The 12,626-nt window shown below is 33.5% G+C and overlaps 1 protein-coding gene across 1 annotated transcript in view; it reads left to right on the plus strand.

Annotated features, from left to right (window-relative positions):
• The window catches only part of LOC148948213 (uncharacterized), an 83,575-nt gene that overhangs the window by 47,782 nt on the left and 23,167 nt on the right, over nucleotides 1-12,626 (plus strand). Inside the window, exons 4-5 of the mRNA XM_089094209.1 lie at nucleotides 2,930-3,139; nucleotides 10,688-10,788. Of these exons, the coding sequence (XP_088950335.1) occupies nucleotides 2,930-3,139; nucleotides 10,688-10,788 (311 nt within the window). The remainder of the gene's footprint in view (nucleotides 1-2,929; nucleotides 3,140-10,687; nucleotides 10,789-12,626) is intronic.

Genomic DNA, 12,626 nt, shown 5'->3' on the forward strand with positions numbered 1-12,626 from the left:
AAAAGTACTTACTCAGAGGCTGTATTTTTAATTCTGGAGTTTAATTTTCTTTTTGTAGAAGGAAAAAAAGGTGTAAAATTTTCACAAAAAGGTAAATTTTGGCCTTCTTTATTGTTTTGACTGCTAGAGGCCTCACTTTCCTGAACCTGATGGTCTGTTCCTAATTTTTTTGTAGGAATCACGCTATAGCAACTTCGAAATTTCTTCCAAAAACTTTCCGTTCTATTTGCAAAAGCCTGGTAAGCTTTCTTAGTTCACTTTTTCACTTTCTGGTAAATAAAACGCTAAAAGTGAAACAAACAGACTTGTTAGTTGACTAAGTTTTGTTTAATCGAACGCAACTAAAATTGATTAAATCGACATGTACAATTTGATTGTTGAATTGTCCAAAGTCCAAATACACAGTCTTTTATTTCGAGCGTAGTTGTTGACTTCACAATCCAGATTATGAACTCACCGTTCCAAACGTCGGTGGACCGATTTTTTGTGATCTGGATTGTTAGTGGAAAGGGGAATTTGTAATCAGAATTATGAGTGAAAAGGCCTCAAATTCTCTGAAATAAAGATGCACTTTAAAACAAAAATAGCCGTCACCAATGATTTATCCATGAATTTATTATTTTTCCTCTCTTATGTGATTCCTCAAATCTGATGAATTTTAGATGTGATTCCTCAAATGCGACGAATCTTAGTAATTTTCCGGGTATCCAGCACTACATAAGGAAACATATTAAGAAAACGATTCTTACTTCATAACATAGAGAATAATCCTAGTTAACTCATTTGCAGGGGGATTCACTTTTTTCAAGGTTTTACAATTTTGTTTTAACAAAATTCGGAAAAATAAACACAAGTTCTACTGCATTTTCGCTTTTTAAAATAATTTATATATGCAATTAAATACTACCAGTGCCATCTATTACACAAAAAATATTAATGGACAAACACGGATAAATTAGATTATGTTAGGTTATTTAGATGACAGTTGGGTGTTAATAAACGATTTTCAAGACTTAAGGAATAGATATAAATATTTAAAAATGTGATAGAAAAACTGGAAATACAAGGAAAATAGTGAAGATAAAGGTAATCTCCCTGCAAAATATGCTAACTAGGATTATTTTGCGTATTATGAAGTAAGAATTGTTTTCTTAACATGTTTTCTTATGTATTAATTGAACCCTAGACTTGTACCATTTTCCGTCAAAACGGTGCTTTTTTAGTCAAAGTATTTCTTTTTACGTATTTGACGGAAAATTTGGACTTGACAACCTTTTCAGGTAAAATCAGCAATAGCTCAAGTAAAAAAAAAAAAAAAAAAAAAAAAAAAAAAAAAAAAAATACAATCAAAAATATGAATAAGGCTTATTTCCCAAGATAAAAAGAAAAAAACACCATGGGACCAAGGTTCCATAGTAACTTATCTAGGATTAAAATAAAGAATATAGTTAGAAAATTAGTTAAAGGATGAATTGATTGTTCCTCATGCTTTAGCTTGTAGCTATTTAGCCTATAAAAAATGACCTACATGATATTGTACTCGGAGATTTTTTCTATTATGCCCCACCTTTCGTGAAATCTTATTATCATAGCTGTCGATGATTATCGATATTTACAGCCCCACGTCTTGAAATCAGCATTATCTTTCGGCTTGCTTTCCCTATCTTATTTATTTTAGTCTTCAAGGTCTATAGGTTTTTTTTTCTTTTTCGATCGTGCTGTTTTCTACTATCTCATTCAAACGAATACTCAGAGATTGGATATTATGATGTCTAGATTATTTTACTGTATCTTGAAGGTCTAAGATCAGCTTCATTGTACAGAAAAGATGGTTAATGATACCAGTAGAAAAACAACAATAAACAACCTAAACGAATTTTTCAGTTTTTCCGCTCTTTTCGAAAATTCATACCATTTAAACCAATTTGTGTCCAAAAAAATCCAAAAATTTTTTTTTTTATTAAACGTAACTAATGTTTTGGAACTTATGTTGCGTAATATAATGTCTTTCGAATTAGGAGGGGCAGATTTAAATTAAAGCATGGTAATTGGGTAAGATGGGCACGAAGCCTCCCTCCCCCCGCAAAGAAGTTTTTTTCGGAGAAAAAATTTAAAACTAAAGACTTTTTCATGGAAGGGACTCGGCTGAATGTACTTCGGAACCTAAATATTTACAGGAAATATCTTTTGACAGAGAAGTGATGAATATTCTAGAATGGACCAGGAAATATAAATATAGTCTTGTGAAATAAAATAATTGAAACGCTTCTAATAACTAAATTTAATGGAATTTTATAGCCGTATAAGATTGATTCTTACATATAAAAAAAATAATATTTGCGGATTTTCTTTGCTGCATATTTGCCGCACCTTTGATTTAATATAGTTTGATTTTCAGCTTTGTAGCAGTCATATCTCAGCCGGCTTAACAGTACTGATTATTGACAATATATATGATTATTCTGAACCTATTTTTCTATATACAATCAAACTTGTTAAATAATATTTTATTTTAAAAATGGACTTTCACAAGCTGCATTCTCACAAGTTCGTATTTCAAAGTTAAAAAAAGCCATTAGATTGAAAAAAAAAAAAAAAATTTGACATCGTAACCTAGAAGATGGCTTAAACTGGGAATTCATATAAAATTTCCTAAAGAATACGTTAAAACATATTTATACAGATTGAATAATCATTCATTGAATATAAGGTAAAACCGTCGTTTGATAAAGCTGACAAAAAAAGAAGATATATGATGTTTTGGACATTATCGCCCAAAAGGCTATGATGTCTATAGCCTATTATTGTGTTATAATTAACTGCATTGTATTTACCTTCAATCGTACTGGTCCTATTCCTACATTTTAACCTTCTTCCGAATTTAGACTCTACCTACATCAACCACTACTCAAAGAATCTCTTATTTCAGGGCAAGTATTACGGTTCTTTGCAAGAATGGCTAAAGCTCAACGTGTCTTAGAAATTGGGATGTTTACAGGCTATGGTGCTTTATCTTTAGCAGAAGGACTTCCGTTAGATGGCACTGTTGTAGCATGTGAAATTGAACCTTACCTTGAAAAATTCGCCCGTTTGTCTTTTGATAAATCCCCACATGGAAAGAAAATAACAGTTGAAGTCGGTGAGTTTTTTCTTCATTTCCTAGAAAGGTGCACAATCTTATTTATTCCGGAAAGCACCAAAACTGGAATCGTGCATTACAGACAGGTAGGGCCGTATCCAGGGGGGTTTAACCAGTTTGACCCCCCCCTCCCCCTTGCAATTTGTGTCCTCCGACTCGCACAAAAGTAACAGAATACATGTAAACAAATTTTTGTTGAGTTTTATTTTTTTTGTGACCCCCCCCCACCAAGAAATTCAACCCCCTCCCCCCATTGGAAAAAAATGACAAATCTCCTCCCCCTCCTAAATTTTCGTGAACTGGCCCCAATAAGTAGGCCTATAGCCTAAGTAAAACGAACATTTTTCTTCGTTTAAAAGTGGGAAAGGTAGGTTAAATTTAGATAATGTCTGCATGTGATATTTTATGACTGCTATAATAATGTCTACTCGAATTTTATCGTATTCTGGAAAATTCTCTACTGCTGCTGTTAGTGTGGCGAAATCAAGTAAGTCGATCTATGAAACGCCATCTATCCAAAATAGAATGTATTGTAGTCTTTTCTTGATCTGACTCGCCTTCTTCCTAATTACTGACATAAGTCGTCAAAACGCTGTTATGTACAAATAATAAAAAAAACAACGCAGCAAAAGTCTAGAATTGGGTCTCTTCAGAAGGAAACACGCTAGTGCAAAAAGACACGCATCCTTAGGTTGCTAATTTTATGTTCATATTTATAGATTGGTTCGCGTTTATGACCATTCATCCCCAGCCCTCCTCTAATGGCCTCATATAGCCTTAGGCTATGTAGAAAAGAGTAACATAATAATTGATAAAAACTGATTCAAAAACAGATAACCATGGGAAAAAATATGGACATATGGTCCATTGCTGCGTATTATAAAGTGAGAATTCCATCGTTTTTTTTTGAATAGTTTCTTTAAATAATCTTTTAGACCACATTGCTTTCCCATTTAAACAATTAAAGAGAGAAAAATCGGTATAATTTAAATAAACAGTGAAAAAAAAACACAATAAACTTTAAATAGTACAATTCCGAATATTTTGACTCCAGGTCCGGAAGCCTTTATCAACGAGGAAAGAAAAGTTAAATTAAATTAAACGCATCATATAAAGAAAAGACGAAACAAAAAGACAAAACAAAGAACACAAAAAAACAAATAAAAAGAAAATTAACAAATAAATAAAACTCACATCTTAAAAACCTCCAAAAAACTGCAATCACTGTATTTAGTCTGAATAAGAACACAGAAATGACAAAAGATTGTCTCTGTTATACCGGATTGTCTCCTATAATTTCCGTTTGGCTATAGAATTTTGGAGGTTATTTAGATATTTCATTCCCCGACTGAAATTATACGAGAGAAAATCTTGTGAAACAGAATCAATCTTTTGTCATTTCTGTGTTCTTATTCAGACTAAATACGGTTTGGAGGTTATTAAGATGTGAATTTTATTTATTCATTTATTTGGTGTGTGCATGTGTTTTGTTTTGTCTTTTTTCTTATACGTTGCGTTTATTTTAATTTAACTTTTTTCCCGTTGATAAAGGCTCCCAGACGTTAAGTCAAATACTCGGATTTTTATTATTTAAAGCTTATTGTTTTTTTTTGTTCCGCTGTTTTATTTAAATTATGCCCATTTTCCCTCTTAAATTCTGTTAGTTTCTTTACATAGCCCAGGGTTATATAAGACACTTAGATGATAGCTGGGGATGAATTGTCATATACACGAACCAAACTATAAATATGAGCATAAAATTAGCAATCTAAAAATGTGTCTCTTTTTGTTCTAGCATATCTCCTTCTGGCATAAAGAAAGAAAAACGAGTAAAAATGGGGTTTTTTGAAGGCCAGATGAAAATACTGAAAAAACGCAACAAAGCGAATATTTCAAGAAGACAAACACCTCTCTTCTTCAGCGCGAAACGAAATAATGTATCCAAGGAAAGTGCCGAAGAAAAAAATACGGCAAAAAAAAACGCAGAAAGTCAATGTGAAAAGAACCAAAAAACCAAAGAAAAAACCAAAAACTTAAAAGATGAATAAAATTCAATAAAAGCCAAAAATTATAAGAATTAAAACTAAATACCTAACAACCATACAAGCGAGTTATTCGCCAATATCCGTGATTTGCACAAAATCCAAAGAATTGTGAACGGCCATCGAGGGATACTAGCGAACAACTGAGAAATAACAGAAAAGAAAACAATTTATTCACTCAAAAACAAAGCGAACCAGCAATTAAATAAGTTGGAGAACTATGTCATCTGATTCGGATTTTAATAATTGTATTTCTTGCAGACACCCTTTGAGACCTAAGGGGCTGTTCACGTGTTTGATTATATGACCAGGAAAGTGGTTCAAGGTTTATTTCAGAATCAGAATCATTTATTAACATAAAAGCTTTCGTAGTCAGGGTTTAAATCCCGACTAAATCGCGCTATTATTTACAAAGTGAACAAAGACACAAAAAAAAAATTAATACACATGTCACTTATTGTAGACAGAAACTTAAAAAGGTACAAACGAATTGCTGAAGCGATTAGTGCGACACTTGGGCTGGGCTAGCTTTGTTGCTTTTGATCTTGTAGTTACTGTTTTTTTCAGCATTGGGGGTAATATATTTCTGTGTTTATCACTTGTCAGAAGAAACTGGCCAAATTTACAGATAAGTTGAAAACGGCGATCGTGGAGTGACGGCAAATTTAGTTGAGACAGCGCTGATTCGTAATCGGTGTACTGATCAGACAGTATGGCCTTCACCGCTCTTTTCTGGACTGATTCGAGTACTTCACTTATATAGGCAGTGTTCTGAACCTCTGGACCCCATACTGGGGCACGCATACTCTAATATTGGGCAAATATATGTCAGGTAGGCTGTTTTCATATGCGGCACTGAAAAACCAAATCTTCGCATCAGTAAAAGGGTACGCATGGCACAGTTCGCCTTTTTCACTACCCCTTGGACGTGGAGGCTAAACGAAGAGTCAACGCTGAACGTAACACCGAGAATAACTGCCGACGATACACTTTGGTATGGTGGAGGGGGGCACTGAAAATCCCTTTTGAGAGGGTTAGATCGAAGAATTTTGGTTTTCGTTTCATTGATTTGGAGGCTGTTTTCTGAACACTGGTCTCTAAAATTGTCGATAAATGATTCACTGAACTGGGGAACGGTTTGAGACTTCTCAATGAGGTATTTTAAGAGGGTGGAAAGGTCATCTACGAATTTGAACCGTTCGTCAAAATCTGCAAGGACGAAGTTGATCACTGCCAAGAACAACAAATCACTGCCAACATTATTTCAGGGATTACTAAAGTATCGGCTTCTCTTTTGAGAAAACCGAAATATGACTCGTTTATTCTTAAATCACCAGAATCTCTGTTTAAAGCTAGACCTAAATGTTGGTATTTATAAATTTCAACAGCTTCAATGTAGTGCTGGACAATACCTTTGTCATGCGAAATTAGGCTAGCTTGATTAAACAAAATAGTATGGTCTGGTTTTTCAAAAATATGCTCTGAAAGGGCAGAGTCAAAATTTTCTGGTTTTTTTTCGCTTTTTAAGTGTATTATTAATTGAACTAGAGTACTGAGTTAATCTATCCGTTAGTCGCTGACCAGTTCTTACGATATACCAAAGACCACGCGAACAAGGAATTCTTTAGACACCGGAGTTTTCACCTATCGGGATAGGGTCTTTACCTTGATAAATTTGGGACCTGATAGTTTTTCTGGGTCTATAATAAGTGTAAATGTTGTTTTTTCTTAGACTTTTTGAAATGTGGTCTGAAACCCCTTTAACATATGGGATACCAAGATAAACTGAATTTTCCCTTTGATTTGTGTTTTCTGTTTAGATATATGATTATATTTTAATGGATTTTGCAATTGCAAAATTTATTAATCTAATTGGAAAACCATTACCTAATATAAAACATCACTAGGCTGGCTGAGGTGTGAACTCAAGAATCGCGTTGGCCCAACTGTTAGTGCTCTATCAATTCGAAGAATGACTACTCCTCTTTCCACGGCAACAAATTTATTATAGGAATATTTAAAAGTAGCAGTCATTATGTGTGGGTTTTCTATAGACACCAAAGTCGAAACATGTATCATTTCGGTGCACAAGAACATATGAAAAAGGAAGACACCTCTCTACCTCTGATTCTTGAGTAAATTTAAGTTTGGGATCCAAAAAGTTGAGTAAGTGAAGAAAAGAACCCAGAGAATCATTACCGTGCTCCCACAAATAAAAAATATCATTTTTAATACGAACCCAAAATACAGGTTTACAAAAACTTTGCAAAATAGCCCTTTGTTCAAGGTCTTCCATGAAGATATCAGCCTGTATTGGAGAAGGGGCGAGGGCACCCATTGAAAGCCCGTATGTTTGTCTATAAAAAATGTCTCAAAGATAGAAGTGAAAAGAAGTTTTGCTACTGAATAAGATAACTAAAAGAAATTTCTGATTCAAAAGGGTCGATTTTTCTGATGTAGATGGGCTAGAAATTAAATTCTATATCCAAAATTATTTTAATCTTTTGAGGATCACAATTGGCGATCCCACAGAAAGATTTGTCCAGGAAGTCCGAAAAGAGCTTTCTTATCTAAAAGGAAAAGGTGAAATTACAGATCAGTTGTACAAAAGGTTTTACCCACGCGGATGCACGTCCCCTCGCTTTTATGGTCTTCCTAAAGTTCATAAGCCCGGTAATCCACTTCGACCCATTGTTTCTTCTTTTAATTCTCCTACAGCAAAAATAGGGAAATTCTTATCATTTGTATTTCACCCACTAATTCAGGCTCAAAAATCCTATATTAAAAATTCCGCTGATTTCGTTTCCAAGGTAAAGCAAGTTTCTATTAAACCAAATACAAGAATTGGCAGTTTTGATGCACCAATTGTGATCCTCAAAAGGCCGAACTGATTTTGGAGCAGTTTGGGTTAGAATTAAACTTAATTCTAACCCATCTATATCAGAAAAATCTACTCTTTCGAATCAGACACTTCTTTCACTTATAGCCCTTTGTAACAGAACTTCTTTTTACTTCCATTATAGAGGCATTTTTTATAGACAGAAATATGGGCTGTCCGTGGGTGCCCCCCCTTTCTCCAATACAGGCTGATATCTTCATGGAAGACCTTGAAGAAAGGGCTATTTTGCAAAGTTTTTGTAAACCTGAATTTTGGGTTCGTTTTAAAGATGATATTTTTTATTTGTGGGAGCATGGTAACGAGTCTCTGGGTTCTTTTCTTCACTTGCTCAACTCCTTGGATCCACAACTTAAATTTACTCAGGAATCAGAGGCAGGGAGGCGCCTTCCTTTCTTAGATGTTCTTGTGCACTGAAATGATACATGTTTCGAGTTTGGTGTCTATAGAAAACCCACACATAATGACCGTTACTTAAATTATTCCTCTAATCATTCTCCTGCTGTGAAAAGAGGAGTTGTCATTTCTCTAGTTGATAGAGCATTGAAAGTTTGTTCAACACGCTTCTTGGATTTAGAGCTCAACCACCTTAGAGATATTCTATTTGGGAATGGTTATCTAATTAGTTTAATAAATTCTGTAAATGCAAAACGCATTAAATGATTATCAGATAGTTACACAGAAAACACAAATCAAAGGGAAAATTTAGTTTATCTTGGCCTCCCATACGTTAAAGGGGTTTCAGGCCGCATTTCAAAAAATCTAATAAAAAATAACATTTACACTTATTATAGACCCAGAAAAACTGTCAGGTCTCAAATTTATCAAGGTAAAGACCCTATCCCGATAGGTGAAAACTCCGGTATCAACAGAATTCCTTGTTCGCGTGGTCTTTGGTATGTCGGAAGAACTGATCAGCGACTCACGGATAGATTAACTCAGCACTCTAGTTCAATTAATAATACACTTAAAAAGCGAAAAAAAAAAACCAACAAATTTTGACTCCGTCCTTTAAGAGCACACTTTTGAAAAACCAGACCATACTATTTTGTTTAATCAAGCTAGCCTTATTTCGTATGACGAAGGTACTGTCCAGTACTACATTGAAGCTGTTGAAATTTATAAATACCAACATTTAGGTCTAGCTTTAAACAGAGATTCCGGTGATTTAAGAATAAACTAGTCATATTTCGGTTTTCTCGAAAGAGAAGCCGATACTTTAGTAATCTCTGAAATTAACCTTGAATCACCTTCCCAGTCATCTAGTCATACACGTGAACAGCCCGTTAGGTCTCAAAGGGTGTCTGCAAGAAATGCAATAATTAAAATCCGAAATCAGATGACATAGTTCTCCAACTTATTTAATTACTGGTTCGTTCTGTTTTTGAGTGAATGAATTGTTTTCCTTTCTTTTATTCCTCAGTTGTTCGCTAGTATCTGTCGATGGCAGTTCTCAACTTTTTGGATTTTGTGCAAATCGTGGATTTTTGCGAATAACTCGCTTTTATGGTTCTTAGATATTTGGTTTTAATTCTTATAATATTTGGCTTTTATTGAATTTTATTCATCTTTTAAGTTTTTGGTTTTTTCTTTGGTTTTTTGGTTCTTTTCACATTGACTTTCCACGTTTGTTTTTTGTTGTTTTTTTTCTTCGGCACTTTCCTTGGATATTTCGTTTCCCGCTGAAGAAGAGAGGCGTTTGTCCTCTCGAAATATTCGCTTTGTTGTGTTTTTTCAGTATTTTCATTTGGCCTTCAAAAACCCCATTTTTTCTCGTTTTTGTTTCTTTACGCTATGGCAGGCCAAAGTGGTTTAAGAAATTATCATCTCCTTCTGAAGATGCCCAATTCCTGACCGTTACCGATAATGAAAATGAGAAAATTTTAAAAGGTAGTGAATTGCATGAGAAAGCTATTTGAATATTTCGCGTTTATATCTAGTAGTCGGCCTCAAAGCAAGAAAGTTGAATAGGGATAATTCTACTTTAATTAATTTAGTTAATAATAATTATATTAAATAAATTTCTGATTTTGTCAGTTTTTCAACCTAGGAATTTGATCTTTATTCTACTTTCTTGTTATGCCGAGGACGCCTGAAATGTTCAATTAGTTTCCTTCTGCAATTTACTCTCTTTTAAATTCCCCATTGGAATATCTTCCTTATTGTTTGTAAAATGGAAAAGCAGTGTGGTCTTCGTCATTATTTAATGTAATTCAACATAATTATTCAACTTTATTTCTTACTTTTTTATATATTATTTGCTGCGCATCTAGAATGTCAATTCATTTCGTTTTTTAGATGTGAAAAAGCTCTAAATGTTTCCTGTGCATTTCTAAAAAAATTAAATTAATTTTCGATTCTATGCTTTATAAAAGCAACAGAAATAACAAAATATTTTGCTTTCATAAATGATGAAATAAAGACTAGGGAATATGAAAAAAAATGTAAAGAACTACAGCTCAAGAAGTGAAATAGGGAAATTTTCATATCCTTAGCGCTTGCAAAAAATGTAATTGCCCAACATTTAAGAAAAAAAAACAACTTAGATTTTAGATATAAACTATTATCCGGCAAGACTGTAATTTCTTAAACTATTAACTTATATTTCAGGCGGTGCTCAGGAGACAATCAATCAATTAGCAGATGAAAGACAACAATATGATTTAATTTTCATCGACGCTGATAAGACTGGATATTTGGAATATTACAAGGTAAGTATCTTTACACGTACATGGGTAGCCTAACGAGACGCTTGACATATAATAAATATATATTACATAAATATATAACAAATATATATAAAGGTTATGAGATGGGAAAATCCACTACAACCTTAACGTACCAAGAAAATCGAGATGAAAATATTATTAGCCCCTTGATCCATTTTAGATCTATTCATACCTGAAAACACCGATTGTCTAAGACTTTTCTTTTGATTGGTTCATAGCTTAATATAATTTAATAAACAAATTATTATAATAATAATTTAATTAAATAACTTAATAATAATAATAATAATTTAATAATAATAATAATAATAATAATTTAACGATAATAAAAATGATAATAATTTAATAATTATAATATTTAAAGTACCTAGGACATTAAAATGCAAACATTTTGATTTGTTCAAAATGTAGCCTATAAAATTCCGTAAAAATTCAAACGCTAACAATTTGTTACTTCCCTAAGAAAACTCTTCATTGATTTGCCCTAGAAAAGACATTCCACCCCTAGCTGCGTTTTACGCAAAACCTCAATGATTTTGTTGCTGAGATTGTTTACCGATTTTTCACCTTTTTTTCTTATATAGAAAATATAAATCCACATGTGATAAAGTTCGCCAACGCATGCGAGAAAGCGCACTGAGGAAGTCAAATTTCCTTAATGTGTTCTGCTGTTTTTTTTCTTTTCCCCAGAAATGTGTTACATCCCCTTTTGTAAAATGCAATATTATTTAAAATTAGGTTCACCTAATTTGAACGATTTAACTTTAATGTTAAATTCAATTTCAAACGTTAGCAATTTGTTGCTTCCCAAAGACAACTACACCTTTAAAGGAGCTGTACCCTCTTAAACTGTTTGGGGTTATATACTTTTTGCTTATTCTGTTAATTTATCATGCACGCGTTTTTTTTTATTGTTTGACACTCAGTACTACCAAAAATAGCATAACTGCTTAGGGAGGTCATTTTCATAAGAATTTGAATCCCCGAAAAATTGAATCCAGGGAAAGTTAGATTTTTCTTTATTTTTAATACAGTTTATGGTTCTGTAAGTTTCCACTAAACCAATTCAAACAATTCAATTGAACTTTCATTATCTTTTGTAGTTTAAATATTCTGTTTCTAACTTTTAAGAGAACACACAAAAAAATTACTATCAAGTTTTTTCTTACCTTTTTCTTTGCAAGGTAATGGTATTGAAGAGGGTCTGGGGTTGGGATTGAAGGGGTTGAATGTGGGATTCTTTGCAAGGTAATGTTATTGAAGAGGGTCTGGGGTTGAAGGAGGTTCAGAGGGTCTGGGGTTGAAGGGGTTGAATGTGGGGTTCTTTGCAAGGTAATGGTATTGAAGAAGGTCTGGCGTTGAAAGCATACATCTCTAATTTCGCGACGAAAAGGTTCCATCCAATTTCAAGGGTGGATGGCAAACGGTGAAAGAGTCTTTCTAAATCCATAAAATACTCAAAAGTACACATTTCTATGTAATTGTTTGCAATTCGACGAAGATGAACCCTAACCCTCCTCCTTAGGGATGAACAACCCTAACCCTCCTCTTGATCAAATCCCTAGAATTAGGAATTCAATACTGCGGACTCGGTGTTTTTTATTCTCAACTTACTTGCTGTAAATTTCTTCCTCTGACCCCGTGGCATAGATCTTATTCCAGGAAATCCAAAAGACCCAGCGTCTACATATGGAGATAGTGACTTAAGCTGAACCAGAAAGTAAAAGGTTTGCATGTCATAAACTCGTAGCAAAAACCTTTAATTGTTCCTGAGAACGTATTCACGCACCTTTGAATTATTTATTTATTATTTTATAAGG

This window comes from Artemia sp. Qi Xiang Cuo, chromosome 9, assembly GCF_049724085.1.
Source record: "Artemia sp. Qi Xiang Cuo chromosome 9, ASM4972408v1, whole genome shotgun sequence".
Classification (NCBI taxonomy): domain Eukaryota; kingdom Metazoa; phylum Arthropoda; class Branchiopoda; order Anostraca; family Artemiidae; genus Artemia; species Artemia sp. Qi Xiang Cuo.